The sequence below is a fragment of the Leishmania braziliensis genome, chromosome 31 (assembly GCF_000002845.2).
Source record: "Leishmania braziliensis MHOM/BR/75/M2904 complete genome, chromosome 31".
Classification (NCBI taxonomy): domain Eukaryota; phylum Euglenozoa; class Kinetoplastea; order Trypanosomatida; family Trypanosomatidae; genus Leishmania; species Leishmania braziliensis.
In genome coordinates this window covers 135,603-163,199 of record NC_009323.2, presented here as the reverse complement: position 1 = coordinate 163,199, position 27,597 = coordinate 135,603, and the positions used below count along the sequence as shown (strand labels likewise).

At 58.2% G+C, this 27,597-nt stretch overlaps 6 protein-coding genes across 6 annotated transcripts; all 6 read left to right on the top strand.

Moving 5' to 3' along the window:
• Positions 1–161: 161 nt before the first annotated feature.
• Positions 162–2,513, top strand: LBRM_31_0510 (putative calpain-like cysteine peptidase; the record flags this gene model as incomplete). The annotated part of the gene is made up of 1 exon (XM_001567001.2): positions 162–2,513. The coding sequence occupies one exon, from the start codon at positions 162–164 to the stop codon at positions 2,511–2,513; it is 2,352 nt and encodes a 783-aa protein (XP_001567051.2).
• Positions 2,514–5,634: 3,121 nt separating this feature from the next.
• Positions 5,635–9,840, top strand: LBRM_31_0500 (conserved hypothetical protein; the record flags this gene model as incomplete). The annotated part of the gene is made up of 1 exon (XM_001567000.2): positions 5,635–9,840. The coding sequence occupies one exon, from the start codon at positions 5,635–5,637 to the stop codon at positions 9,838–9,840; it is 4,206 nt and encodes a 1,401-aa protein (XP_001567050.2).
• Positions 9,841–10,415: 575 nt separating this feature from the next.
• On the top strand, positions 10,416–12,452 carry LBRM_31_0490 (conserved hypothetical protein; the record flags this gene model as incomplete). The annotated part of the gene is made up of 1 exon (XM_001566999.2): positions 10,416–12,452. The coding sequence occupies one exon, from the start codon at positions 10,416–10,418 to the stop codon at positions 12,450–12,452; it is 2,037 nt and encodes a 678-aa protein (XP_001567049.2).
• A 1,649-nt stretch (positions 12,453–14,101) lies between these two features.
• On the top strand, positions 14,102–17,083 carry LBRM_31_0480 (hypothetical protein, unknown function; the record flags this gene model as incomplete). Its single annotated transcript, XM_001566998.2, has 1 exon — positions 14,102–17,083. One exon carries the CDS (start codon positions 14,102–14,104, stop codon positions 17,081–17,083), a length of 2,982 nt encoding a protein of 993 aa, XP_001567048.2.
• A 1,227-nt stretch (positions 17,084–18,310) lies between these two features.
• AAT1.4 (putative amino acid transporter aATP11) lies at positions 18,311–19,846 on the top strand (the record flags this gene model as incomplete). Its single annotated transcript, XM_001566997.2, has 1 exon — positions 18,311–19,846. The coding sequence occupies one exon, from the start codon at positions 18,311–18,313 to the stop codon at positions 19,844–19,846; it is 1,536 nt and encodes a 511-aa protein (XP_001567047.1).
• A 3,796-nt stretch (positions 19,847–23,642) lies between these two features.
• AAT1.3 (putative amino acid transporter aATP11) lies at positions 23,643–25,145 on the top strand (the record flags this gene model as incomplete). Its single annotated transcript, XM_001566996.1, has 1 exon — positions 23,643–25,145. One exon carries the CDS (start codon positions 23,643–23,645, stop codon positions 25,143–25,145), a length of 1,503 nt encoding a protein of 500 aa, XP_001567046.1.
• Between the last annotated feature and the right edge of the window lie 2,452 nt (positions 25,146–27,597).

Genomic DNA, 27,597 nt, shown 5'->3' with positions numbered 1-27,597 from the left:
TGCGTCTCTTCCCCCCTCTCCCTCATTGCGGACCGCAGCTGTGCATTCTCTGTGGTACGACCGTCACCATCTCCGTTACTGTGTGCAGTGACTGTTACCTATCTCAGCTGTTCACGTGTATTATTCTCCTCTCTCTCTTCAACAATCAACAATACAACAGCATGTCTGTTGCAATGGCCGAGCAGCAACCCCCTGAATTCCCGCCGGGCTACGTGATGCCGCTGCCCTCGCGTCCGAGCAAGATGGACGAAGACGCGCTGCACCCCGTACGCGTGCCGACACCGCTCCCGGACCTCCTGCCACGCAGCATGAAGGACATCCAGAAGATGCGCAACCTGCAGTCCGATGGAGACGCCGCCAAGAAGTATGTGCCACCGCGCCGCGACCTGCCACCGCCGTACGTGAACGACGACGAGTGCGACGAGTTCGAGGACAAGACGATCGACACGACTATCCTCAACATGTCGGAGAAGGACCGCGCGAAGCGCACGGGCCAAGCCTATCAGCTCAACGGCCCCTCTATCGAGGGTGACGTCACGCCGGTCTTCGAGAACGGCCTGCTGTTCAAGGTGGTAACGCCGGATGGCACTTGGTACTACTACAACGACACAGACAAGTACGAGATGCACGTCAAGTTCACCTTTGGCGCCAAGTCGGACCTGCAGCCCGGGGACAAGGTCGAGCTGTACGTTATGAACACCAACGAGCTGTCCGCCTCCCTCGTTATTTTCCCTGGCGAGACGACGAAGCTGGTCTCCGGCAAGATTAACGGCTTCAAGTGCAGCGCCAAGGCGGTGCCACTGAACGACGACAAGCGTGACATCCTCTACGGTGAAGTCAACGACCGCATTGCCGACGATCTGATGGACATGGCGCAGGCTATCGGTGTGCGTGAGGACGACCTCACAGAGGAGAAGGTGCTGGCGTACTGCGAGGAGAACGAGAAGCCGTACATCGACTGCGACTTCCGTCCATGCGATTACTCACTCTACCGCTCTGACGTGGACACGTACCTGCCGCGCTTTATCCCATGGCACCGCCCCTCCACCTGGATCCCGGAGGAGCAGCTCAAGGAGGTGCGCCTCTTCCGCCGCGAAATCCTGCCGTCTCAGGTGACGCACGGCTCCATTGGTGACACCTACCTCGTCTCCGCCATGGCGGCCCTGACCGACGCCAACGGTGGCCGGCTGCATGACCTTTTCCGCCACCCCGTGAGTGCTGCCAACGGCAAGATTGAGCGTGCTCTCGGTGCCTACTGGGTCACGATTAACTTCAACGGTTGGTGGTTGCCGGTGCTTCTCGACGACTTCTTGCCTGCGACGCACGACGGCCCCGAATTTGCGCGGTGCGCGGTCGACATGCGGCGCATGTGGGTGGCACTACTGGAGAAGACCTACGCGAAGGTGCACGGCTCCTACGCAAACATTGCGAGGGGCGATCCGCTGGAGCCGCTCTCGGAGTTTACCGGCTTTCCAGTGACCCGCTACGAGAGCTTCTGGGAGGACGCGCGGGCCGGTGACGACAGCCTATTCCAGGAGATGCACTCCTACGACAGGATGGGGTACCTGCAGGTGCTCTGCACCCCGTCCGACGGGGGCGAGGTATTCGGCAACACGAACGTCGTGAGTGCTAACCCGGAGCTGGAGTCGGCGTACGAGAAGATGGGCCTTCTTCTACACCACGGCTACGCGGTGCTGCAGGCGGAGTACTTTGAGGACCTCGACCTCCGCCTCCTGCGCCTCCGCAACCCGTGGGGCAACGGCTCCGAGTGGACCGGCGCGTGGGGCAAGAGCGACAAGCGCTGGAGCAAGTACCCGTCCGTGCACAATGCGTGCTACAAGCACGGCGGCAGCCCAGCTGACCCCGACCGCACCTTCTGGATGGAGTGGAGCGACGCGCTCAAGATGTTCTCAGGCGGTGGCTGCTGTCACCTGCGCACGCCGTGGTTGGACTACCGCGTCCGCGGCGAGTTCGCGCATGGCATCCCAACCATCTCTTTCGAGATCAACGTGTCCGCGCCGACAGAGGCCTACATCACTCTCTCGCAGGAGGACGAGCGTGACGACCCGTCGCTGGAGTACCACGCCCTGCTGCTAAGCGTGTTCCGGCACAGCGGCAAGAAGGAGAAGTTGGACGCGACCAGCAACTCGCTGGTGGAGAAACCGGACCGTCAGCTCAAGTTCAACTTCTCGCGCGATGTGGCGTTGAAGTACACATTTTTACCGGAGCACAGCCCGTACTTCGTCATCCCCCGCATCCACGACCCGAGCGTGACGAAGCCGTACGTGATGGGCTTGCTGCTGGACACCTACGTGGGCAACGGTATTAAGGTGGAGTTCAAGCGGGTAGACCGCAACTGTCGCGTCTTTGCGAACATGCCATCCTTTACCCAGGCAGGAATGATGGAGGATACGGCGGCCGAGTACCAGATCCGCACTCCCCGGCAGCCGATCGAGTGTATTGGGGAGGAAATCGTCGACGAGCGACTCCGCGAGTTCGGCATCATGGAGTAGTAGACAGCAGAGGGTGACTCCGTGGAAAGGGTAAGCCATGTGTGAACAGGTGCTGAGTCTCTGGAGCGTGTCCCTCAGCTGCAGGGCAAGCGGCGAATAATTTGCATGAGCGTGTGACGGGGCGTCTCTGTGTATATATGTGTGTATGTATGCTGATTGATGCACACTTGTCTGCCTCAGCGCTTGTATTTTGACGTTTCCCTCCTCCCACTACCCGTGGCCATCACAACTCTTCACTTCCTCTCCCTCCTTTTCTCTTCGTGCGTGTCGTTTTCTCTCGGTGTTTCACCTTCGCATCGCTGTGCCGCCACCTCACCGCATCCTCTCCTGTTTTTTGCTGTGGCTTACTCACCCCCTCCTCCCGCCGAATGGCCTCTCGCATGGGCTAGAGCCAACCCGTACCGCTGCCCATATCAACACCGTCTTTTGGTGTCGTTGTTTGTGCGAGGCGAGTGCCTCTGCTCCCACGCGTTTTCCTCCTCATTATTCACTCAGGGCTTTGGCAGTGCTTCGTGCCGAAAGGAGTGGGTCGGCGAGCGCGTGCGACCAGTCTCGTCTTGTGCACTCGTTGGAGTAGCGCATACACCTTCTTTTCTCTTTCCCTCTTCTACATCGTCCTCTCGTTTTGTTTCCTTCCTGTGCGCTTCCTCCGTTTCATTCTGCTGGTTCTCATGCGCTGTGTGTGTGTGTGGGTGCAGATGGGAAGAGAGGCGTACACCTGTACTCACCCACACACACACAGCGCATGAGGACGACGTACGCCCAGCGCCTGGATTTCTATGTTTCATTGCACTACTGTTTATTTTATCTCCTTTGTTAGCTGGCAACAGGAGACGTGTGTGCATGAGCTGGTGATGAGCTCATCCAAGGGAGAGCCTGGTCGCCTTCTCCCAGCTTCGGTACCCCTCTCACTTCTCCCTTATTCTCCGACGTCCACATAGAGCTTCGTGCCACGTGCAAGTCCGCGCGTGTATGTGTGGATGGGGGCAAGAGAGAAAGCCGTCTCTCCCTCCTCCTCTCAAGGACAGAACCATCATTCTCTCACAAATGCATACGTAGGCAAAGCACTCGCTTCCTCCCCTTTCGCCGCGTTATTTTTTTTTTTTTTCGGAGAAATATTTATATCTATATGTGCATATGTGTGCGTGTGTGGATGTATGTGTGTATGCGGGGGCTTTTGCCTTGGCTGCTCTTGCCGTCCTCATTTCTACCCTTTTCATTTCTACAACTTCCACGAGCGGTGCACGGTGCTTTCTGCTGTTGCATTGTCGCCCGAGCCTTTCTGAAGGGCGTCGCTGAAGTGACCTATTCGGCACTTTGACCAAGCCTCTTCAAGATCTGCTCTCAGCATTCAGTGAAAGAGGATAGAGGAAAAGAAAATGGTTTTGCACAACGCTGCCAGGGACGGCATGCCAGCCCTCCCATTCGTGCACTCTTTGAACTCTTTAGCCCTCCTACACACAGTGCTCATCGTCGGTCAACCACTCTCTCTTTGCAGCATCAATCTCCATGCGTACACGCCCGTATGCGTAGCGGTTTTTTTTGGGCGACTCCCAGCAGGTGTTTCCTCCATCTGTCTTTCAGCCGTTTCACTTTTCCCTTGTGGCTCCCATGCTGCCTCCTTTGTCGTCTGTTCTCCCTCGTTAGGGATCTATCTCAGCGTGTGGATCCATGGCGTCGCAACAAGAATGAAACAATCGCAGCGACAGCAGCGGCGACTGGCTCAGTCACCCCACCAGCCCGTTCTCTTTACTTTGGCAAAAACTGTATAACGCGAGGCGCGAGGTTGGTGAGGTGGCTAAGTCACAAGCCCATAGATATCCAACAAACCCTCAAAGGAGAACATCTTAATGAACTGCTGCTGCCGCGTTGAGCTGGTACTGCTTACGTGTTGGCGCCATCTTCTTGGTTCTTGTCCTTCCCTTCCCCTTCCCCTTTCCCCCTTTCACCGCATTTCTTCTTTATTCCACTTGTCTGTTTCTCCTCCGCTGTGGGTACGTGTGTTACCGTCTCTCTGTCATGTGGCGCTGACGTGCGTGCGTGTGTTGATGTATCGGAATGTGTCGTCTCTCTCTCTTGTGCTTTCTTTGTGCCCTCTTCTTTCTGTCCACCCCTTCATTCACGTGCTGAGAGAGTGTGCGTGTCCTTACAAGGGATGCGCTCTCGTGCTTCCTGAACTTTACACGCAAAGACAAACACTTCAAGACACAAGACAGTGCTGGCGGCGGATCACTGTGTGGCGGAAGAGGACCGATAAGACACGCACGTTACGTGGGCACTCTGCGCATCTCCACGGCAGCTCTGCGTTTCCTCTCCTCATTGAAGTCGACCTGCGGCTTTCCTCGAGCAGAGCCAAGGGCGTGGGTCTTCAAGTGAGGTGAGTGCCCTTGTGCCTGCTCTGCATCTCCTTTTCTATCGACATTCCTCTCTTCCTTTCGCTCCTCCCCCTCTCTCGTCTCTCTCTCGTCTTTCGTTTCTTTCGTTGTCTGGCGTCACGACAAGAGCGCACTTGTGCGGGGCGTTGTGCATCGCACGATCCGAATTGAAGAAAGGGAGGCGAGGCACTCTCGCCCCCTTTTAATATAAGCCCAAACTGATCCCGTTTTACTCACAGAAGAGCGCGTTGCCGTTTGTGACTAAGTTGAGGGGTCGCCACACGTAAGACGAGGGTCAGGTCAACTCGCGCCAACGACCGTAGGACATCCTAATTGATGTATTGGACCTCTGCTCCGCTCTGCTCTGCTCTGCTCTCTCTCTCTGTCTGTCTCTCCCTTCCTGCATCGACTCGTGTGCGGAACGACACATCATTTTAGCTTCTCTTTTCCTTGAAAACGCGAACTTCCTCCTCAGTAGTCGCCTTTTAGCGGGCTCTCACGTTGAGTGTGTTGCATCGCTTGAGGGTGGCTGCGCCTCGTGCACCTACCGTAGCAAGCCACCTACTCCATGGGCCAGCGGGACTGTCCCCTACCTCCCCTGATTGGCTGAAGTGTGGCACACAGTACCACTACAGCAGCAGCAGCAGCAGCGGCAGGTGACGGACCCGACACTGCTGTTCACCACACCAACACGTGCAAACAGACCCGCACACACGTGAGCACGCTGTGCATAATCGCCTCGTAATATGTCCGGCACCACTTCTTCACCGAAGGGCCCGAGGCGGAGCAGAGACGTTCCGGCAAACTCCTCATGCCGGTCAGTTTCTCAGGCGTCAGGGTTGTCATTGGCGCATGGGTCGCGCTCGAGCCGCAGTGGACTCTACACGAAAGACGGCGTTAAATTTTCTCCCACCCGTCGGAAGTTTCGAGGAATGCGCGGCAATTTACAAGAGCACTGCACAGCACATATCTGCCGCTTCTCCCCTTACCGGCCCCCCTCAGCCGTCATTCTGGACCCCTATCCGAATTCGAGCATCAACTCGCTCTGCGTCGTGGGCCTCACCACTTTAGTGACGGTGCACCGCACTGGCGTTCGACTTTATCGGGAGCGACAACTTCCCGCGCTGGACACCTCCGCGGCACAGCCCACGTCTCAATCCTCTTCGATGTTGGGTATGGTTGCAAACCGGATTTCTAGCAGCGCAGCCGTGCCCAGGGCATCAGCTGCTGCGGTGCTGCCCGGCGCCTGCTCTGCGACAGGCGTGTTCGAACTGATCGAGACGCGGCAGAGGTTTCAGGTCCGTGAGTCGTACCTGTGCGCGGCAATGCAGCCCGTCCTTGTCGATGGCGCTCTCTTCCTGTCCAAGTGGAGTCGGTACTTCTCCATCGCGTCTGGTAGCGACCGTATGGTGCACGGCGTGTCCGTCATGAGCAGCGGCGCGCACTTCTGCCTAGGCCACACGCAGCACCGGACGAATAAGGTGGTGTGCATGCAGTGCACACAGGTGGCTCTCGAGCCGTGTCACCCGCTCTCCTTGACGCCGGCTGTGGTGAGCATCGACGAGGTGGGCACGGTGGTGCTCTTCGACGTTGAAAAGGAGGCGGCAGCGGTGCTCGAGCGGGCGCCGCTGTGGTATCGGCAGACCAACGCGCGTCCCAAGGAAAAGAGAATGGCTGCAGAGGGCAGCAAATTCACGAGTGCCACCGGGGATAGTGGTGCGCAGGCCTGCCGCGGCCCACGCCAGGCCCCTCTGCAGCAGCAGTACCTCACACCGGAAGAGGAGGACCACGTGCTGAGCACAATGGAGAAGGCGTCCATGTCGGAGCGCATCTTCTACCACCTTGATCACGGCGTCGCCACGCGCGTTGCTCTTGTCGGGCCGTGTGTGGAGCTCTGCAACCGCTGCCACAACGCCTTCTCGCGAGCGTCGTCGTCATCAGGAGGGTACAGGCTGGTAAGCGTGTACCTCTCCTCACGTGCACGAGACGTGCCTGCCGATGCGGTACAACCAGAGCAGCTAAGGGATGGCGAGGGCGACGGGGTGGCCGAGCTCAACACTGTTCTGCTGCGGGTTCTTTGGGGTCCTCGCCGCGCCTTTGTGCTGGAGGAGGTGAGCCTCGTACAGGAGGTGGCTCCGACACGTGTGTGCGATGTTGGCATCGCCATCTACGCGCCTCCGTATCAGGTAGGCATACCCATGACAGTCATACTGGCGAGACCCGCGCTGGAGCTGTGGAGCTTGTGTGGGTGCACCGGAGATCTTATCGAGACGCGCCGAGTGTATGCCGCCAACAGCGACGTCCCCCGCCCCGGCTGTCGCCTTGCCGTCTCGGAGTTTTTTCTTCACTGGGTCCCCCTCGGCCGCCACCGACTCGTGGTCGAGGAAGGCGCAGAGAGCGAGGAAGAGAGGTCGTGGTCCTGCACCGCTGCCGTGACGAACAGTGGCACGGTGCTGTTGCTTGGCAGTGCACCGATGCCCGTGGCTCGCAAAGCACTAGGGGCGGCTGCGCTGGTTGCCGCGCCTCACGTCGGTGATCCGTGGCGTGTTGCAATGGAGAAAGAGCTGGCGGCGGAGTCCTTTAAAGATACGGACCTGGAGGCCTGGCTGGATGACATCCGCTCTCCTCCTTCGCGGTCCTCGTCGTCAGCGGTGGCAGAGAGCGGCTCAACGGCCCCTGCAGCCACAAATGCTGCTGAGGCGCCGGCTGAGGAGACTACGGCCGCGTATAACAACAACAACGTCTCAGCTGACCATCACGCCGTGACTTTTCCATACACGGTGCTGATGGAGTTGTACGCCCCCCAGCGGTCCTACAACAGCCGCAAGCGTGAGAGCACATCTTCCACCCCGACAGGTGTGCTGTCTGTATTGCCCGACTGGGCGGCGAATCGCCTGCTGCTCTTCATGGCAGACCATGAGGTGTTGCTGAGCGTACCGCTGCCATTTGCGGAGCGCGTGGGTACCCTGACCGACGCCCAGCAGCACGACGCGGACGACTGCAAGGTGAGCGATGTTGCTGCGGAACCTCTTGCCGCTACGAATGAAGTCGATGGTACTCCGTCCTCGTCTTCCGCTGCTCAAACTCATCACGCCACCCAGGAGGAGGCGCAGGCAGGCGGCGTGGCTCAGTATTTAAGAGGTGCCACGCGGAAAGCACTCGCGGCCGCTTCGCAGGACTGGTCGTCCTCAGTACAGCGCTGGACTCCGTCCACATCTTCGTATTTTTCTTACTTTGAAGGTGCCGGCTGTGCGACTACCAAAGCCTCACCACTGTATAAACCACAGTCGACGGAGGCACAGACATCAGTGGCAGATAACCGCGCAGCGGCGCCATCATCAGGTGCCGCTGCGGGGTCATTGTCCACTACTGTCACAGCCAGCAGCAACGAGTCGTACCGCTTCTTCAGTTTAACACGCCCTTTGATGGCTGCTCTGTTTCAGCTGACGGGCGACTCTGACGAGCCAGCGCCGCCGACCGTCGTGAGGGCGCCACTCAAGGAGACAGTGTCTAGTGTGAAGAGCGAAGCGATAGCTCCTAATATCGAACTATTGGCGCCTCCTGTGCAGCAAGGCAGTAGCGGCGACATCGCGCCGCCACCTCCTTGTCCCGTGTCTCTGGCTGCCTATGCTGTTGGTCAGCACAGCGGCAGTCGGCACTGCCACCGCTACCACGACTCCTCGCGAAAGAGCAGCAAAGCAGGCAGCTCACGCCACTGCCGCACGCGGGAGTCCCAACACTCACGCAGCGGCACACGTGCAAGCTCTACGGCTGCTGCACACACTGTCACTATCGAAGATGGTGCTGAGGTGCAGGCGTCTTACATCTCTGCACAGATAGCCATTTTGAAGAAAGAATCGGAGGAGCGGAGCGGCAGTTGCGCCTCCGAGACCGGTTCCACGGAGGACGAGGCTCACCGCGCACGACACGAGTCTGTCTCGACCGGGTCACGGTGGCAGTATGCGCTGTGCCATATTACCGAGGTGGAAGAGCCGCTGAAACGCAACGCGCTGCTCTACGCGTGGAAGGATGAACACAATGACCTCTACATCCGCTTCTCGGTGGAGCAGGACGATCTGCGTCAGCGTGAGGCCGCTGACGAGCGGGACGGGCACGGAGTTTTTTTCTCACCAAGAAGCGAGAGCGGTTCCGTCTCACCTGTTGTGTCGAAGCGCAGTCGCCGGGAAGCCAGGCCACGCCTGATGCTCTACCGACCAGCAGAGGTGGAGGACGGCGTTCACTCAGTGGGCTTCCTCTCGCAGTACAAGGCTGTCCTGCAGAAGCGGGCCGCCACGTCCAGCTGCGGGAATGGCTTCGACTTCAGCTCGTACTTTTCAACCCTCCAAGTGCCGCAGCACGTGCTGGATGTGCAGGAGCGAGATAAATGCTGGCTGGAGCTGGAGGACCTACGCCTGCAGCAGGCCAGGGACTTGGCGAGCCTCCACCCCTACGATGTGGTGACGGTCTTCCAGAACGAAGAGCGGTCAACTGCCAAGGACGCAGAATGGCGGCTGCACGCCACCTTCCCCTACGATGATGCACAAGATGGACATGTTGTGGATCTTCAGCAGCTCAACCGCACTGCCCTAGGAAACCTCGCGGCGGCCGCAGCGTCGGAGTGGCGGTGGGCCGATGCCTCGGAGACGAAGATGTGGGCCAAAGACTACGGTCTTTCGCGGTGCTCTGTGAACCGCGTTAAGAGCCTCATGAAAGATCTGAAGGACTGGGAGGTGGGGCCGTGGGCCTACGCCACGCGCTGGCCATCGAGAGAGGAAGAGCTGCGAGGCGATAGTGGCTTCATGTGGAGCACCTCCGAGTCCCCTGAACACACGTGTCGTCGCCGCCGACTTAGTCGCCTGCGCATCAACATTGCCGAACTAAAGCGCCATACTGAGCTCACGGCGTCTCATCAGCGAGAGCTGGAGGAGCTGCGAGAAGCGCTGGGACTGTAGTCAGTAGGCGACGAGTAACGCAAGGCGACGCGTGGGCCAATGACCCCATGGAGAGAGTGGCGCCTCATGCATGCGTGTGCAGGTGAGGGGGGAGTGGGGGAGAGACGTATGCGCATCAGATGAATGCACCCCAATCTCACTGACTGCCCCCCTTTTTTTCGAATTTGCTGTCGGCTCGTCGTCGTCGTCACCTCGTGTCTCTTCTTCCCGTGTTTTTATCTATAAGCGCTCTTTAGCGACCCGCTGCTGTTGTGTTTTCTTTCGCCCCTCCCCCTTTCAGAGTCGCTTAGCTGAAATTATGCGATGAGGGCTGTGAAGTACGCGGGGGTGACACGCACTAACGATGTCCGTTTACACCCACGCACAGTGGCACGGCCACCGAATAGCTGAGAACACGCTCGGAGACGTAGGCGATGAATGATTCATGGCGTCTGAGTCCCAGACAAATCGATCAGTGAGCTTCTCTTCCGTTCTGACTCTCTCTCTCTTCTGCGCACTCTCTTTTCATCTTCGTTGCGCACGTGCATCTCTGCGGGCGGTACATGCGCCACGCGAAAGTCCGCTGTTCTCCGCTCATGCGATCCACGTGTCGTCTCTGCGCTGGGTCTGTGCTTGATGCGCCATCCACCGAGTTGCGCGCGACGGCTCAACGAGTAGCGCGCGTTGAGACACGGCGCCTGCGGGAGAAAAAGGCTACAACAAGCCCCTATCACAAGGAGCAGTACATCAGCGCTTTTCTCGAGGCGCATAGCGCCGCGCTGGTGCACCAGCACGTCGTATTCAATTCTCTCACTAACAAGCACATCGAGGAGAAAGCTGCTACGGCACTCACTGCCTCCCACGAACTGACCAGCCTGGCGCAGGAGCTGGACGCGCGCTATGCTACTCGTGATTCCTCTAAAAAGTTAGCCCGCTCAGGGACAGAGCCAGTGGATGCGCCCAACCTCGCTGGTCCGGGCGTCGGCTTTCTCTCGCACTTCCCTCGGATTGAGTTTGGTGCGTGGCGCAGCACGAGTGGCGGAGACACGCGCCTGCAGCGGCGTCTGCGTTCAGCTGATGTAATGCGGCACTGCGTGATTCGCGAGGCCCGCACACCACCGTCCCTCTCGCCGGAGGTGATTGAGCGGATGCTGCCCCCACGGCTGCCGGCGCCAGCTCAGGGCTTAATCGTGTACTTGAAGTCGGTGCGCTTCCAGCAAAATGAAGACCCAGAGAACTGTAATCGACTAGAGTCGCAACTCTGGGAGGCTCTGCATGCACTCCAGTACTCACGTGAGCTACAGCGAGCCGTGGCGCTCTACGCAGTTCTCTGTATCAGCGCCTTCTGGGGCTGGCACACCGCCTCCGCCCTTGTGGTGTCACTGGTGCAGAAGTGGCCAGCACATGTCGCACCTTGCGGTGCGAGCTCGTCTGATGCGGTGAAGGCCGTGCGCGAAGACCGCTCGCACATCATCGCGCTGTTCCTGGAGACTGCGCGCTGCAGCTCATTTCGGCCCTCCTTCACTGCGCCGTCCTTGGCCGAGCTGGAGAAGGTCGCCGTGGCACTGCACAAGCCATTTGAAGAAGACAATGGTTGTGCGACCGGCTCTTTCACAGCAACAGGCGCACCTCTTGGCGGCCAGGGCAAGAGGAGCAGCGGCGCTGCTGCTGCATCCTCGCCTCGCTGGGATCCTATCGTATCGGCACCGCTGCTGTCGTTGATGGGAATGCACAGACTCACGGACGAGCGGGTTTTCCGAAACGAAGCGGCGCAAGTGAGATCGCTGGCGGAGCGCTTCTGCGTGCATCGATTTCGTCCCACTCCGTCGTACGCTGCCGCTGCCTGCAATTCCGGGCCAGCGTACATGCCTGCCTTAGCGTGGGGTGAGTATCTTCGGGCGATGCACCGCTGTGGCGCCTCCTTGGCGGAGATCCAAAGTGCGACAGACCGCATCACTGACAAGGCCGACACGCGGCACGCCGATTCGCTTCTCTCCAGCACGCACCTGTGGAACGCATACCTCGCGTGCAGTCCAGGCAGCCACGCCAAAGAGGTGTACGAGAGGAATTTGCACGTCTACAGGGTAAAAGAGACACCCGCCACCACGGCAGCGGTCATGACAGCGCTGTTGCAGGAGGGAACGGCAGAGAGCTGCGTCGAGGCCCGTGCACTCTGGAAGCGCCTCCAGCGCGTTCACGCATCCGGTAAGATGATTCTGCATACTAGCAGCACACTGACGGCCTACATTCGATTGCTGGAGGTAGAGGGCCAGGCAGACGCGCTCTTGGGGCTTCTTACCTCCTTTGAGGGGCTGTATGAGCCGTTTGGCGTGGCCCCGAAGTCGTTTGCACGGGCGGTGGAAGAGGTGCATCGGCGGGGCAGTGGCGGTTCGGGGATCGAAGAGGGCCTCGATCTGCTTGCCTGCGCGTGCAACAGACACCCCTTCCTCGTCCCCCCATTCGTGCGCTACGTTCTTGTCCGTGCGATTAAGCGGACGTCGACTGCCGCCGCATCTGCGAAGGCCGCTGTGACGGGCGCCGGCGACAGAGGGGAGACATCACGCCCTGTCGCAAGTCGGTTGTCGGCAGCGGGGGTTGAGTTCTCTGCCGAGGACGTCGCTGCGCTACTCTAAGTGAGCGCCGTTGGATGCGAGGCGAGCGCTACTGGGCTAGGGGCGGACGTCCCTCACATGCACTGCTCATTCCCGCTTTCTCCTCGCTGCCCTTTACCCGAAATCACTGGATCGTCAACGGTAAAGAAAGACCCTCCCCCCTCCCCCACCCCTGCTTCTCCACGCTGTGCCGTTCTCTCTTGCTCTCCGAATACGGCGTGTTGCCTTCTGTAGCGCGGATTGGCGCTCTCTTGCACGTTGGCGTGGCGAGCGCGCACGCATTGAATTTTTTTTTTTTGGGGGGGGGGGCGCACAGGTCTTCACATGCGGAGTACGCACTTATTGTGTGTGTGCCTCACCACTGCACAGGCATGGGTGTAGCACAGCCTTCCTTTCCACCTCGCTGTCATTTCCTCTCTCTCTCTCATCTCCGGCCTCTGCTCCGAGCAGGTGCCCCACCTTCGTCTCTTTTGCTTCTCTGCTGTGGTTGCTCTCCTTGAGGTGGACCGACACAGCGTGCGGTGGTGACCCACTTTTTCCTTGGAGGGTTGTGCAGCCAGGGACAGCAGCGGATTCCGCGAAGGGGCACTGTCACTGCTGTGCTACTGAATGACTGAGCGGTCATCGTACGGCGCCTCTTCATCGCTGTAGCGACTCGCACTGCACTGGCAACCCCCCTTCCCCTTCCACACAGACACACACAGAGCGAGAGAGGCTTTTCTACTCACTGTGTCGATGTGGGAAGATAAGCTCAAAGGAAAAGGAGCGCACACAGTTTGTTTTGGCATCGATAGCATCACCGCACGCACATATTCCCTCGCCCCCCCGTCGTTGTTCAAGGCAGCACAGCAGCGGCAAAAACGACGAGAAAGAGAGTGGTTGATCCCTACAGCACTGCACTGTCGCTTTGCTGATCGACCTGCTTCACTGCTTCACTTCTGCTGCTTCGTCTTTTGCTTTTCGCCTTTCCCCCCATTCTCCCCGCGGGGAAGGAGCGACATACACCCAACATCTCTGAGCGACGCGGCCAACTCACTTGTTTTTTTTTTTGCTTAGGCCTCCGCAAGTCCTCCTGCGTCCCGTCATTCACTGAGGTCACTGCTCAAAACGTAGAGCGCGACGAGGCACAAAATCGCCCACGTGGGGAGGGGGGAAGGTGACGCCGTGTGATATACCGAGAGAGAGCGAGAGAGAGAGTAGAGCAAACAAGCGGCGATAGCACCTCACCGTCCTCTGCACTGCTGAGCTCTCTTGTGCGCATCGTTCATTTTCGTTTCATGGGTGAATCGCATCACACACCCCTGGAGGTGGTGTGGTCGGCTGTCCACCGCCACAAAAAAACAAAATCGGGCAACGAAGAGGAATTCGCGCGTTGCTCGCTTTGGGGGTGTTTTGCCTGCCCCGTCTTTTCGCTCGTTTCAAGTGTTGCCCGTTTGTGTGCGCGCGCCAGGTTGGCGGGCTGGCCTACCTTCCTGGAGCTGACGCACACTCCCCTGCGCAGCTGACAGACTGCCCCCGCGCACTGAAGTACATTTGAGGGGCAACGCAAGCACGTAGTGGGGGCAAAGGAAGGGGCAGCGCATCTCCGTCGGCGTCGTGTCGGCAACCCCATTTCTCCTTTTCGACGTGTGATTAGCATCGCTCCTTTTCTCAGAAACTTCGTGCGCGCGATGTTTCAATGCCCTTGCGAGCATGTGGCAGCACTACGAGAGGTAAAGCGGGCCATGGGGGTCCACCACGACTACCTTGACGGGTGGCTTTACCTCTTCCTTGCCAACAAGAAGTTTGACATTGCGGAGACGGTTGCAAAGCTCCGACGACGCGATGACATGGAGCGGACAGTGTTTGCGAAGTACACCATGACGGACAGTCTGCGCAAATCGATGCGGGCGGGTATTGTGCAGTACATAGGGCGAGATAAGGAGGGTCATCCGGTGCTCTACTTCAATACAGCGCGCGACCGCCCCACGGCGGCACAGCGGCCTGAGCGGCAGGCAAACTTGGATATGTTTCTCAGCTGGGCTGTGCGCTGCGACCGAAAGAACCCGACGGCAATGGTTACGTGGCTCATCAATCAGAAAAACGCCTCGGTGCTGCGCAACACGGATCTGATCTTCCAAAAGGAAATGGCGCTGCGCATCAGCAAATTCTTTCCTGGCGTTGTTGCCCGAATCTTCGTCTGTAATATGAGTAGTGCGCTAACTTATGTGATAAGGCCGCTGCTACGGCAGCTGCCCCGAACAATCAGCGAGTGCATCTTTCTCTTCTCCGCGAGCGACATCAATAAGGGCGAGCTGCTGAAGCTCATCGACCCGGAGGTGCTGCCGGTGGAGATGGGCGGGAACAATGACTGCGACCACTCGCCCAACTACGAGCGCTTTGCGACGACTATCGAGTGTTACTTTGACCGCTGCATCAGAGCCCTCAGCGAGGGCAAGTCCATCAAGGAGATGGAGATGATGGAGGAGTTCGACGTCGACAAGCACGGCGCTCCCGTCGCTCCAGCAACTGAAGGTGTGGCCGCGGGGTACACCAACTCTACACCCACGCCGAACGATGCAACCGTCATTGGAAGTACGGAGGCGTACCAGAACATGTCGACGGCTTGGTCAAACACAACCACGACGCCCAGCGAGGAGACGCTTGACTTTGCCATCATACAAGAGCCATGCACTGTAGTGGTAGACAACGAAGGGCAAAGGGATATGATTCAGGGCGTTGTCCAACCCGACCAACAAGGAGAGCATCTCGTGCCTCTCACAAGTGGCACTGTCGCCATCGACTGGAACACGTTGTGTGCGTCATCGTCGGCGTCCCTGCCATCTCTCATTAGTCACGTGCCAAGCACTAACCTCTTTGACTGTGTTAGTGAGCCCGGTGAATCCATGGGGGACTTTGCCGACTCTACCATCACCAGGGAGGGACTGTACCGGGTGCACCTCAGCTCTATTGAGGAGTTCTCGTACTCGGTGATCCTGCGCAAGTACCTTGCGCAGGGCCAGGGCGGCGGTTGTGGCGGTGCCATCTCGGAGCAGTGGGATGCATGTCTTCGTGACTGGATCTCCTTCCGCTGCCAGTGCGTGGAGCTGGTTCCAAAGCTGGAGCACCTCTTGGAGGCACTGAGACTCGGTGCCATGCTGTCAGAGGACGAGGAGGACGTAGTCACCCAGCTTCGCCGCTGCAGCCACTTCATGCTCAACCTCTTTCCGCAGACGCAGCGGATGATGCGCTTTCATTTGCTGGACTGGTATGCGGTGGGGGCCACGACACACTACCGCACTGCTGCTGCTGCCGCAGCGTCGACCACGAGCAATAAGACGGTGACTGATCACGGCGTAGTAGACTTGCTTTCTGTGAACCCGCGGCGGCTAGCGTTCCAGCTCGACTGCACCTCACCCGACAACGTCCTTCTCTCCGCACAGGCCGGCGCTATCGAGTTTGTCGAGAACTGGGACGATTTGATTGCATTAGATCAGCGTATGGGGCGAGTGGTGCGCCGCCTGCTGCTGACGTGGCCGCCACAGACAGGTCGAGTCACCTTCGAGGCGCAGCTCCACTCCAGAGCGCGTCAGCTGTGGGAGCAGCTAACGCCGCTGTTCCGCGTTTACATCGAAGCCAAGGTGGGCATCTCCCTCGCGGAGTTCATCCAGCACTATCGCCTGCTCGTGCCGGGCGGCTACATTGATGAGACGGCGGAGTGGTACCGGCTGCTCTTTGCGGCAGTGCTGCGGTACCGCGAGCTGCACCGCCGCAGCTGGCTCTTCCACGTTTTCCCACCACTGGGTCATGCCGATGTGAGGGCGGCCGAGCCGCCAACGATGGAGGAGCTCCTGCAGGCTCATGGGGACGCCGTCACGGATGTGAAGGCTGCGGTATCGCTCACGATGCTGGTGGAGCAGTCACTGCGCTATACCGCAGACCAGCTGAGCACGGACGGCGCTGGCGGTGCTGTGGCGACGCGCGCCACCGTGGAGCGCTATCTTGAGGCGAGTCAGGCAAAGGTCTTCATCCCGTACGAGACGCAGCGCTCTGGTGTGCTGCCCAGCGAGAGCATTGCGCAGTACAGGAGGGCTGCAGCAACGTGCCTGAAGAACGCAGAGGCGCCACTACAAGAATTTCTTTTCACCACTGTGAGCCTGTTCGTGCTCCAGCGCGAGTACCCGCCCGACATGACCGAGGCGGAGATCATGGCGGCGCTGCAGCGGTCCAAAAAACAGAGCGCGGTGAATATGCAGGAGCGCCGCGAGCACCAGCAAGTCGCCATCTCATTTGCGGGCGTCTGCTCCGAGCTGCAGGGGAGTTTTGGCAGCGACATTCACGGCCTTCTCACGACGTATTCCGCACCGGACATGCCCGCGTATGGGTATGCCTTAGGGCTGGAGCTGCTGCTAGCGGTGGCCATTCTGAAAAGCCGGCGGAGCAGGAGCGGCAGCGGCGGACGTGGAGGGACACCCTTGCAGACCTCGTGTAAGCTTCTGTCTTCGGTGACTGCCTTGAGCGAGAACGATATCTGCGCGATGAGCGATGACACGGAGGTGCGTGATGTCGGAGCGCCTTCCTTAGTTAGTGCTCAGTCTCTGCTGGAGACGCTGAACGCCATGAGTCACCCTGCGCTGCGACTCGCCTCGCTCAAGCGCATGCACATTTTTTGACTCCCCGTGTGGGTGCTGGTGATGGGCCTACGTTCCTTGTAGTTGTCCGGCGTACGCCCGGCTGGTTGCACGCGTGTGTATGCGTGCAGCCCCTTCTTTGAAAGGGGAGCAGGAGGTGCATGTGCTTTGTCGTGCTTCTTCTCCGCCTGCCTTCTCGTTCTCTTCCGCTGCTCAGTACTGCGCCTCGATTGCCACGAATTACTTTTCGTGTACGATCTGTACGTTCGCCAACGGACAAGCCGCGTTCGATGTTGTTGCTGCGCTGACCGTAACTGTTGTTTTTTCTTCCAATGTACCCACGCTCTGCCACCAAGCACGCCGTACAGCAGTGCACGTGCCCAGTCATCTCAGCACGGCCCCTGCCTCAAACTCCGCCCACCTGTCTCACAGCCGCCCCCACTACGCCGGTGGCCACGCGGTGCATCCCTCGGCAGGGCCCAGGCTCCGCACACCAGTAGGCACTCAGGGCCGGGGGAGATGCGTTCCAGTCACGCTGGCCCGCTGCCCATCATACGGGTGGGGGCAAACGTGCTAATGGCCGCGGGTCTCGCCGACGCAACACCACTCACGACCTGGCCGTCGACATCAGCAGCGATGCAGCGTCCCGGCCTCCCGCGCGTCGTGGGTGCCGGTCCTTCCACCACCAGAGGGGGGAGGCATGGCATTGGCAGGAGTGAGGGGGAGGGGGGCTGCTTGGCTTCCCAGAGTGTGGAGGTGGTGAGCTGTGGATGTCACGGGCTGAGGTGTTCTCCCCTCGCCATGAGGGAACGAGCAGAGGTAAAAACAGATTAGGTCAGAGTGGTCGATCTCTTTTCCGGCTCGTCACTTTCATTTTAGCCTTCTTCCGACTGTTTAACGTTGCAGTCCGGCTCTCCGTAGTACTGCCGCTTCTCGGTGTGACTTCGCGCTCTGTCTTGTCCCTCCACTGCCCAGGGACACAGGCGCATCGCTACTTGGGATGGTGTCTTTGGGCACCACTGGTTGCTTCTCCGCTTCTCTGCGCTCCTCCCCCGTTGATCTGCAGACGTACATTGCACGCTGTGACACTTCTGTTCTCTCTTCTCATAAACAACCGCGCTGAGATCGGCTCGTGAATACCCAACAAGGACGCACCTTCACAGGCTCATTTGTAACGTACGTTGTTCTTCGCTCTCTCCCTTTCTGCTTCACAGCAACGCCTTTCCGCCATACGCCTCTACGAACGTCACGCCGCACACACACGCAGCGATGTCCATCACCGTTGCAGGAAGTTCGTCGGGGCGTCACCTAAATCGGAAGAAGCATGAGCACGAGTGGGAGTACCACTCTCCGAACGGAGACGGAACGGAGCTTTTTGAGGAGGAGACATACGCGGCTGGGATAGAAGAGCCAGAAGGGAAGCGGGTGCCTACTCCGGATGACTCGCAGGAAGGAAAGGACCCGTACGATTTCTCTGTCAACAGTCCAGAGAGTCGCATCGCCCGCATGGACCGCGAGCGGGCGGCGCGGGTGCACCGCCGTCGCACGGAGCTGAACTTCTTTCAAAGGTGGTTCAGTTACGTCCTTCCCTATGGCGGTGTTGTGGCCTCCGGCATCAACCTCGCCAGCTCTTGCATCGGTGCGGGTATCATCGCGCTCCCTTCTGCGTTCAACGCGTCAGGTGTACTCATGGCCCTGCTCTACATGCTCATCATCGCCTTCCTCACGGTGTACTCGTACATTCTACTGGCCATTGTCGCGAAGAAAACGGGTCTGCGCAACTACGAGCAAATTGTGCGCGCGTTGATGGGCCCCGGTGCCGACTACTTCCTCGCCTTCTGCCTCTGGTTTCTCAGCTTTGGTGCGGAAGTAGCGTACGCAATTTCGCTGAAAGATGTCCTCACGGCCTTCCTGGAGGCATCCGAGTCCACACCAGAATACCTCAAGACGCTCTCCGGTGTGCGTGTCTTGACTTTTGTGCTGTGGCTCGTGGGCATGCTGCCGCTCTGCCTGCCAAAGGAGATCAACTCGCTGCGCTACTTCTCCTGCATCGCGATTGTGTTCATCGTGTACTTTGCCGTCGCCATGGTCATTCACAGTGGCATGAATGGACTGCAGGAACGCCCCCGTCCTGCTGTGAAGCTCTTCAACACGGGCAACGCCGCCATCGGCGGCCTGTCCACCTTCCTCTTCGCCTTCATCTCACAGCTCAACTCCATGGAGGTGGCAGGGGAGATGCACAAGTTTTCCGTGAGCCGCATGACGGCTGCGTCCACCATTGGTGTGTCCATTTGTTTTGTGCTGTACTTCTTCGCTGGGCTCTTTGGCTACCTCGACTTCGGCCCAAGGGTAGTCGGCTCCGCGCTGAAGCAGTACAACCCCATCGAGGATAAGATGATGGGCGTCGGCTACGGTGGCCTCATGTTGAAGCTGTGCGTCGGATACGGCCTGCACATGATCCCGGTGCGCGATGCCATCTACCACGTATGCCAGACAAACGTGCATGACATCGCGTGGTGGAAGAACGCGTGTGTGTGCGGCTCGATGGCCGTCCTGTCGCTCATCTGCGGTCTCTTCGTGCCTCGCATCAACGTTGTCTTTGGCCTTGTCGGCGGCTTCGCGGGCGGCTTCATCGGCTACATTTACCCAGCGCTCATGGTCATGTACTCGGGGAACTGGGCTTTCTCGAGTGTGGGCCTCTTCCACTATGTCTGTACCCACCTGCTACTTATCGTCGGCGTCATTGCCGTGGTGTGGGGTACGGGTGCCGCTATTTTCGACGAAGTCATGGCGAGTCGCGGCTGAGCGAGATGCATGTGATGTGTGTGTGTGTGTGTACGGCTTCCGCACTTCGCCTCGAATCTCTTGCGCCACTTTTTCTTCTTTTCGATTTCTTCTCTCCTTTGCCTTCTCCCTCGCCTCCCCATCCTCTTCTCTCTCTCTATTCTTGTCTCTCTCGCACAGCGGCAGATTCCCCCGCACACGTTCTTTCCCGTGGCGCTGCCGTGTGTGCGCCCCCTCTATCGAGTGCGGCATTGTTCTTCTCACCCTCCCCTCTTTTTCTTCTCTCTCGGCCTCTCGTGTAGGTCTGCCTTTCCACTTTCGATGTACGGAGCCAACCACCCAGAAGGGCCGACGGCGCAAGCGGAGAGGAGGACAGGGGGGAGTGTAGGGCTGCGCTGACGCAGCGGTGGATGGTCCCAGCGGAGTGTGAGAGGCGGAAGCGAAATCATCCTAGTTGGCCTTCAGGACAGTTGGTCACTCTTGCTGGCACTTGTGTGGGTCCTTTAATGCCTACGTAGCTGCGCACGACGCGGTGGACGTCTGATGTTGTCGCTCCGTCTTCACGCTCCTCAAGGCCTCGCCACCAGCTATGGCCTTTAGCCTGCTGACATTTTGACTTCAACCCTACGCTCGCAATCCGGTTCGCTTGAAAAAGGAGGCGGGCGCTTCCCTAGCTGCCCTGTGCCTCACTCCTGGACCCCCCGCGTGCTCCTCAGCGTAGCCTTCCCTCCCCCCATCTCTAGACAGTGCGTGATCACCTCGAGGTTTTTCCTCCTATTCTCTCTCTCTCTGTATGCACCCCATGCCTCTATCGACACTATCGTTTGATAGGCATTTGTGAAAGGACGTAAGAGCGGGGCCTCGCACCACCTATAGCTGCGCATGTATGTTCGCTTTTTTTCGCTGTCTTCTTTGTCTTTCCCACTCCGCTTTCCACTGCGGTGCGTGTGCGTGTGTGTGTGTGTGTGTGTGTGTGTGTGTGTGTGTGCGTGTGTGTGTGTGTGTGTGTGTGCGTGTGTGCGTGTGTGATGTTCGTTCCTCCCCTCTACTCCCACTCAGGAAAGAAGTGCAGAGCACCACCGCCCTCACGCCGGTGCGCTTGTGCATTCATGTCCCCACTTCGCACTTAGCAGAGGCCACTGGTCGTACAGGCGAAGAACGCGCAGGTGTGAGGGTGCCGTGTGTCTCTGCCTCTTCTCCTTCTTGCCGGTGGCCGAGGGGCGACGAGTGCCCAGTCGACGACCCACCGTGTTGTACACTTAAGAGGGTGCGGCTGTGTAGAAGTCACCTCTCACTCCCCGTGAGTAGTAGGTGAGAGGCGTTCACAGGGACAACGCACACTCCTAATGGTGTCGCCTGTCTGGGGGCGGCAGGCATGAGGAGGTGTTTTCTTGCCCGATGTTTTTTTCCCCTTTGCCATCCTCTTTCGTGCAGATATGCGCTTATCGCCTGCCCTGTGACTTTTACGTTGTGCGTTTTCTCTGTTGTCTCTCCCCCTCCCTCGGTCCGCGCACCTGCGCGCAAACGACCGGACAGCAGCAGAGCACGGAAGCGTCCCCTCCCCTCCCAGCGGTGTTGTGGGCCTCTGTCCTGTTCTCTGCGGAGCTTCTCCCCTGTTAATCTGTCGGTGCACCCCTCCCCTCTTCTCCTCCCCTCTCCCTCCTCTTTCTGTGTGTTCACTCGAACTCCTTTCGCTGGGTTTCATCACCCTTCTCTCCTTCTCTCTCGCGTCTTTTGGGCGTGTCTTTGCCGACCCCACGCGCACGTGCCTCTCAGACTCGATGGCACTCCCCTCTAATCGATCAACCTCTTATTTTCCCCCCTCTCCCCTGACTCCTATGGAGCTGAAATCCTGTTGTACCCTCTCTTTTGCCGCCTTCACCTCTCCCCTCAAGCCCCCCCTCCTCCCCACGTCATTCATTCACTCTCTCCTTGGCACATTCGCCGTATTGTTTACCTGGCGCATGCCCTCTCTTCTCAGCCGGCTCTCTCCCTCTCTCTGGCGCGTGACTGTGCTTTGCTTCTGCGTGTGCCGCACTTCCGCAGGTTTCCGCCCCTTTTTTTCTCTGTAGGCCTCACTTTTGCCCACTGCAGCCCCGCTGTTTTCTTTTCCACGTTTTCTTTTTTGTTGTCGGTGACTTCGATCGTCGTGACACTCCCTCGTCTGCTCATTTCAGTGGGCCCAAGGCGTGTGCTGCCTGCCGATAGGTAGGCGCGTTTTGTGCCCACTCGCCTCCCCCTTTCACCCATTTTCTCGCAGTATGCGTCGCTTGTGCACTCACCTCGTTACACACACACACGCTCTCTCCCTCTGCACTTTCACCCACTCATTGGCATCCCATGAAAGACTACAGGGGTGGAGAGGGAGAGGGAGTAGTTTGTGTGCTTATCAGCCCAGACACCGCAATGCGTATGCACACACTCATAGGCACGAAGTGAACATCGGCGGACATGTGCGCAGGCGCACTTACCCATGTGCAGTCGTGTGTGAGACCGTTGCTGAGCTGACGTATCCACAGATTCATCATACATGAAGGTCACAGCAGCCGTGATGCGTGCACGCAGGTGAACATTGAGTGCACGGAGGTCAAGTGTGGAGTCTAGGTGAGCGGACGCAAAGGATGATGCAGCCACTGATGTGTCGATCTCCAACTCAAGGTTGTTGTTTTCTTTATTCCTAAGGGTTCCATATCGTAGTCAGTCCTAAAAGCTTTACACGCTTTATCAGTCACATACTCCCACGCAACATGCTTGTGCGCATATTCGAGGAAGCACGCGAGTACATCCGTCAGCGGGGGAGGCGGGGCGATTCAAGCATGTGTGGGGGCTTCCTCCTAATCTCTCTTTTCGTGTTCTTGTTTTTTTTTTTCTTTTCGTCTGTGGAGCCCTGCGGCTTCTTATCGATGCAGTACGACGGGCATAAACGTATGCGCCTTTGCTTGCATGGCGGTGAGGTTGTTTTGCCGGATGTGCAATGCTTGTGGCGCTTCTTGAAAGTCTCTGACGCTTGCGAGGGGGTCCAAGTGACCCTATTTTATAGTTCTGGGCAACCGTAGCGAGCCTTGTGCGGATTTCCTTGCAGGCTTCTGTTGCGGACCAGAAGTCTTCCATATACCCCTGGTGAGACGGAGTGTCCTGGGCGTAAACACCGGTGGATATTCTCAAGTGACTGCTGCATCACGCCGCTCAGTCATGCAGAATCGCTTCGCACAAAACAATTTTTGTTAGCGATGGCCCTCCTCAAGACGTGTAAGACCGGTGGTCACCATCACGGCTTCCCTTCACGGGTTTTATGGATGCATCTGGCACCTGTTTTTCTCCGTGCCCCCTCCTCCCTCTTCCCGCCTCTATCTCCTCTCGCTGCTGTGCCACCTCTCGTTGACCCTCTCCCCTCTGCACACCATACACGCATCCCCACTCCCACTCCGTCAACGGCCACCCCACATGGCCGCAACTTTCATCACTTTGTTGCGCCGCCGCTCACCCAACCACTTACTTCACTAACCTCCACTTTAACAGCCCTTTTCACCCTCCCTCATCACCCCATTATTCCGACACCCTCTCTTCCTCTCCTCTGCCTGCGCGAAGGCAGAAGCGTAAACGCACGTGCACCAACGCCCATCCGACTTCCAGCCTCTGGGCTTCCTGCGGACTTGAACAGCCTGGAGAACACCACCCTATGAGAGAAAGAGACTAAGGAAAAGACGGTCAGCCAGCCTCGTTGAGCTCTTTCAAATCTAAAAAAGCTCTGCTGTTCACGTCCTGCGGCTTTTCATGCAGCGCCACCGCCGCCGCACGCCTACACGCCAATAACACGATGAGCCACGCAGGTTTACCTCGCCCGCAAAACCATGGTTCCCAGCTCGCGGAGACCCAGCAACATAATGAGCAACTACACCTGTCCTCCGAGTTCGATGTGGAGGTAACTCAGGGATACGTCGGGGAGGATGTGAAGGGGATGGAGGACATTTCCTCCACTGAGGTGCCGGACCCATACGACTTCTCGCGGCATGACCCGAAGAACCGGATCGAGATGCAGGACAGGGTACGCGCCGACCGCGTTGCCCGCCGTCGCATGCCTGCGAACAAGCTTCAGAAGTACCTCAACTACGTTGTGCCCTACGGCGGTCTGCTTTCCACGGGCCTCAACCTGGCGAGCTCCTCCATCGGTGCCGGCATTATCGCGCTCCCGTACGCCTTCAACTCCTCTGGTCTTGTTATGGCGATTTTCTATATGATTGTTGTTGCGTACCTCACCATCTACTCCTACTACCTGCTGGGCCAGGCCGGTACCAGGACTGGTCTGCGCAACTACGAGCAGATTGTGCGCACGCTGCTCGGCCCCGGCGCCGACTACTTCCTCGCCTTCTGCATGTGGTTTCTGAGCTTTGGTGGAGAGGTCTCGTACGTCATCTCAGCGAAGGATGTGCTGACTGCCTTCCTCGAAAACGCTGACAGCACGCCGGCGTTCCTGTTGGGCATCTGGGGCCAGCGCCTGCTCACCTTCATCGTATGGCTTGTGGCCATGCTGCCGCTGTGCCTGCCAAAGGAGATCAACTCGCTGCGCTACTTCTCCTGCATCGCGATTGTGTTCATCGTGTACTTTGTGATCGCGATGGTGGTGCACAGCGTGCAAAATGGACTGCGTGCAGATCCGCGTCCGGAGATTCGGCTCTTTAACACGGGCAACACCGCCATTGCTGGCCTGGCCACGTTCATGTTTGCGTTCGTCTCGCAGCTGAATGCGTACGAGTCCTACGAGGAGATGAAGAACCCCACGCCGCTGCGCCTCACGCTGGGTGCTAGCATCGCGGTTGGTATGGTGTTTGTGCTGTACCTCTTCGCTGGGCTCTTTGGCTACCTCGACTTCGGCGCTGCGATGACGGGCTCCGCGCTGAGGCATTACAACCCCATCGAGGATAAGATGATGGGCGTCGGCTATGCGGGTATCCTGTTCAAGCTGTGCGTCGGATACGGCCTGCACATGATCCCGGTGCGCGATGCCATCTACCACTGCATCCGCGTGGATGTGCACACGCTTGAGTGGTGGAAGAACGCGTGTGTGTGCGGCCTCATGGCACTGCTCTCACTGGTGGCTGGGCTATTTCTTCCGAATGTTAAAGTGGCCTTTGGCCTTGTTGGCGGCTTTTCTGGCGGCTTCATCGGCTTTATTTACCCGGCGCTCATGGTCATGTACGCTGGCAGCTGGTCGCTGTCGTCTGTTGGGTGGTACCACTACCTCTCCACGTACTTGCTGCTCATCGTCGGTGTCATTGGCGTCGTGTGGGGGACGGCCAGCTCCATCTATGGCGAGATTTAGCACGAGTAGGATACGTGTCATGGCGCTACTTTTGTTGGCTGTACGAATCCGACGCCTGCGGAAACCGTCCAGCGGAGGCTTTTTTATGATGATATGGGAAACACAGCGGTGTTGTTGTGTTTATTGTTTTTTTTTTTTTTTGTCTTTCTGTGGCTGTGCCGTTTCTTATGGAGCCCAGTTTCGTGCAGGTGCTGCTGCGTTTTAGTTTTTGTTTGCTCTTCAACAGGTAGCGGTGCCACTCTGTCAATGTGAGATGTTCCTGTAGTCTAGCGTGCGCCACGCCGCATGTGAGAGCAACGTCGTCTTCGCGTATAGGCGCTCATATTGTCGTTCTCGTCTCTCATGCATTCTCATGACGTGGTGTGTGCGCAAATCGTTTCGAGTTCGCGTCTACTCTTTCAGAGGATGAGGTGTGGTGATGCTTTTGCAGGGAGGTGGGAGCGTTTGTGTGCTTGTCTGTGCCTGTCGATGGGATGGGGAGCTCAATCAATCTCGCTTCATGCGTTTATTGTAATACGGAGGTGAAAAGTTCTAATTTATTTGGTCTTCTCGCGCTTCCCTTCTCAGAGACCCGCCACCGCGCTTTTCTACCGCTGTACCCTCCCCGTACTCCCGCACTGGCCGCCACTGCCTCACCCCTCTGTCTTCCCCTCTTTTAGGGCTCCCCCGAATTACTTCGCTGTAAAGCGTCACTTCTCCGTTTCCTTCAATGCGAACTCGTTTTTTTTTTGCCTTTTTGGTCTTGCTGATCCGTTCATAACCTCCGCCACCTCTCCCTTCTACTTCCGCCCATCTCCTGCCGTCACTAGCGCTTTCGCAGCTCCGAGGTTCTCATTCTTCCCTACCCCCCCTTTTCCATGCAACTTTATGGCTCTGCATAGGCGGCAAAAATGGACTGACTTTCTCTTTCTGTTATGCGCCGCACACGTTGGCTGGATGCTTCTCTCCTCTGCGTCACAACTTCTTCAGCGTGCTTATTTGGAAGCTGTGCGGCGGTGTGCTTGTGTGGCTTCTGTCGGGGCTGTGGTCCACCCACCCCTCCACTGTGTACCATCCCCTCTTTCTTTTCTGTTTTCCCCTTCTCCTGTCTCTGCGGCGTACTTCGAGCAAATTGGAGAGGGAGGGAGGGAGGGAGGGAGGAGGGGGGATACGCACAGCCGTTCTTTACAACGTGCACGCTGCCACATTTTTCCATGCGTAACACAACGTGCATCTCTTTCTCTCTCTGGCGGCGGACATGCGTTATCAGGTGTTGCCGTCCAGGGGTGCCACCCTCATCCTTCTTCGTGGCCACTTCCACTCCCCCCCCCCTCCAGTTGTGCCTTCTTCACGTGCTCTCGTGCCCGGGGGGATGCCATCATCTCTCCTCCCCCTCCTCCGGTTTTTAGTGTTTGTCCTTTGCCCTTGCCGCCTTGCGGACGGACAGCGCGATGGGCGAGGGAGGGCTCGATGGCAGCGGTTGTGCAGCAGCGCCACACGCAGGAGTGGTTGCACGGCGAAACGTCGAAAAATGGGCGGTTGGGACGGAGGAGGAGGGCGGCTAGGAAGACCAGCTGGAGTGCTGCTTTGTTCTTTTTCCTGATGCCTTCCTCGATTACGATGTGGTGTGGGTCGGATACGAGCCAATGAAGGAGGGTGATGCCAAGTGTCTAAGCACAACTGACGATGGCATCACGCCTCCTTCGCTTTTTCTCCCCCTCAGCTCTTATTACTGGGGTATTCTCCGCACCCGCGTTTTGCATCACTCCGCTTTCGATTCAGATGCGGCGCTTTCTTCAATTTTCCAATAGGCACACACCACCACACAGCCTTTCTTTCCCCTCTCTTCACCTCTTCTTGCGGTCATGCCGCTCGCTTCCCCCTGAGCAGTACCCCGTTAGTTCCTCTGGCGTGTGTCTCTCTCTCTGTGTGTACGTGCGCTTTATTTTGAGACTGTGCGCCTTCGAATCAGCGAAGCTACTGCGATGGGGTTATGCAGAGTGTGCAAGGTGAGTAATTGGGTGTGTGTGTTTGGGTGTGTGCTGTGCCTCCCGCTGGCTACGTCACCCATAGATACGAGCACAGGACACGGAGGAGCGAGTCGGTGACACGGCCCTTTTCGCCTGTCCCTTCCTTGTTCAGCGTTGTTTCGCTGGTTCTCTCTTATTCTGCGTTGATTTGCTTCGGCTCTTCAGTTGGCGTCGTTCATGTACGTGTGTATTTATGTGTGTGGGTTCAGGACTGGTCATTAGGTGGTCTCTTCTTCTCTTTCTCTCGTACCTGTCTCTTCACGACCGCTTCGCGTCTCTCCCGTCTCTGCAGCCTTGGTGCTTCTCAGGCGCACGTTTAGGCTCGTGGTGCGGCATGGTGATCGCAGTACCTCCCCCTTGCTCTGGTCGTGCAGAGCGGTGTCACCTCCTTTGCTTTTTTCGCTTCCCTTTCTGACGATGAGCGCCGTTGCTGGCATGTGTGG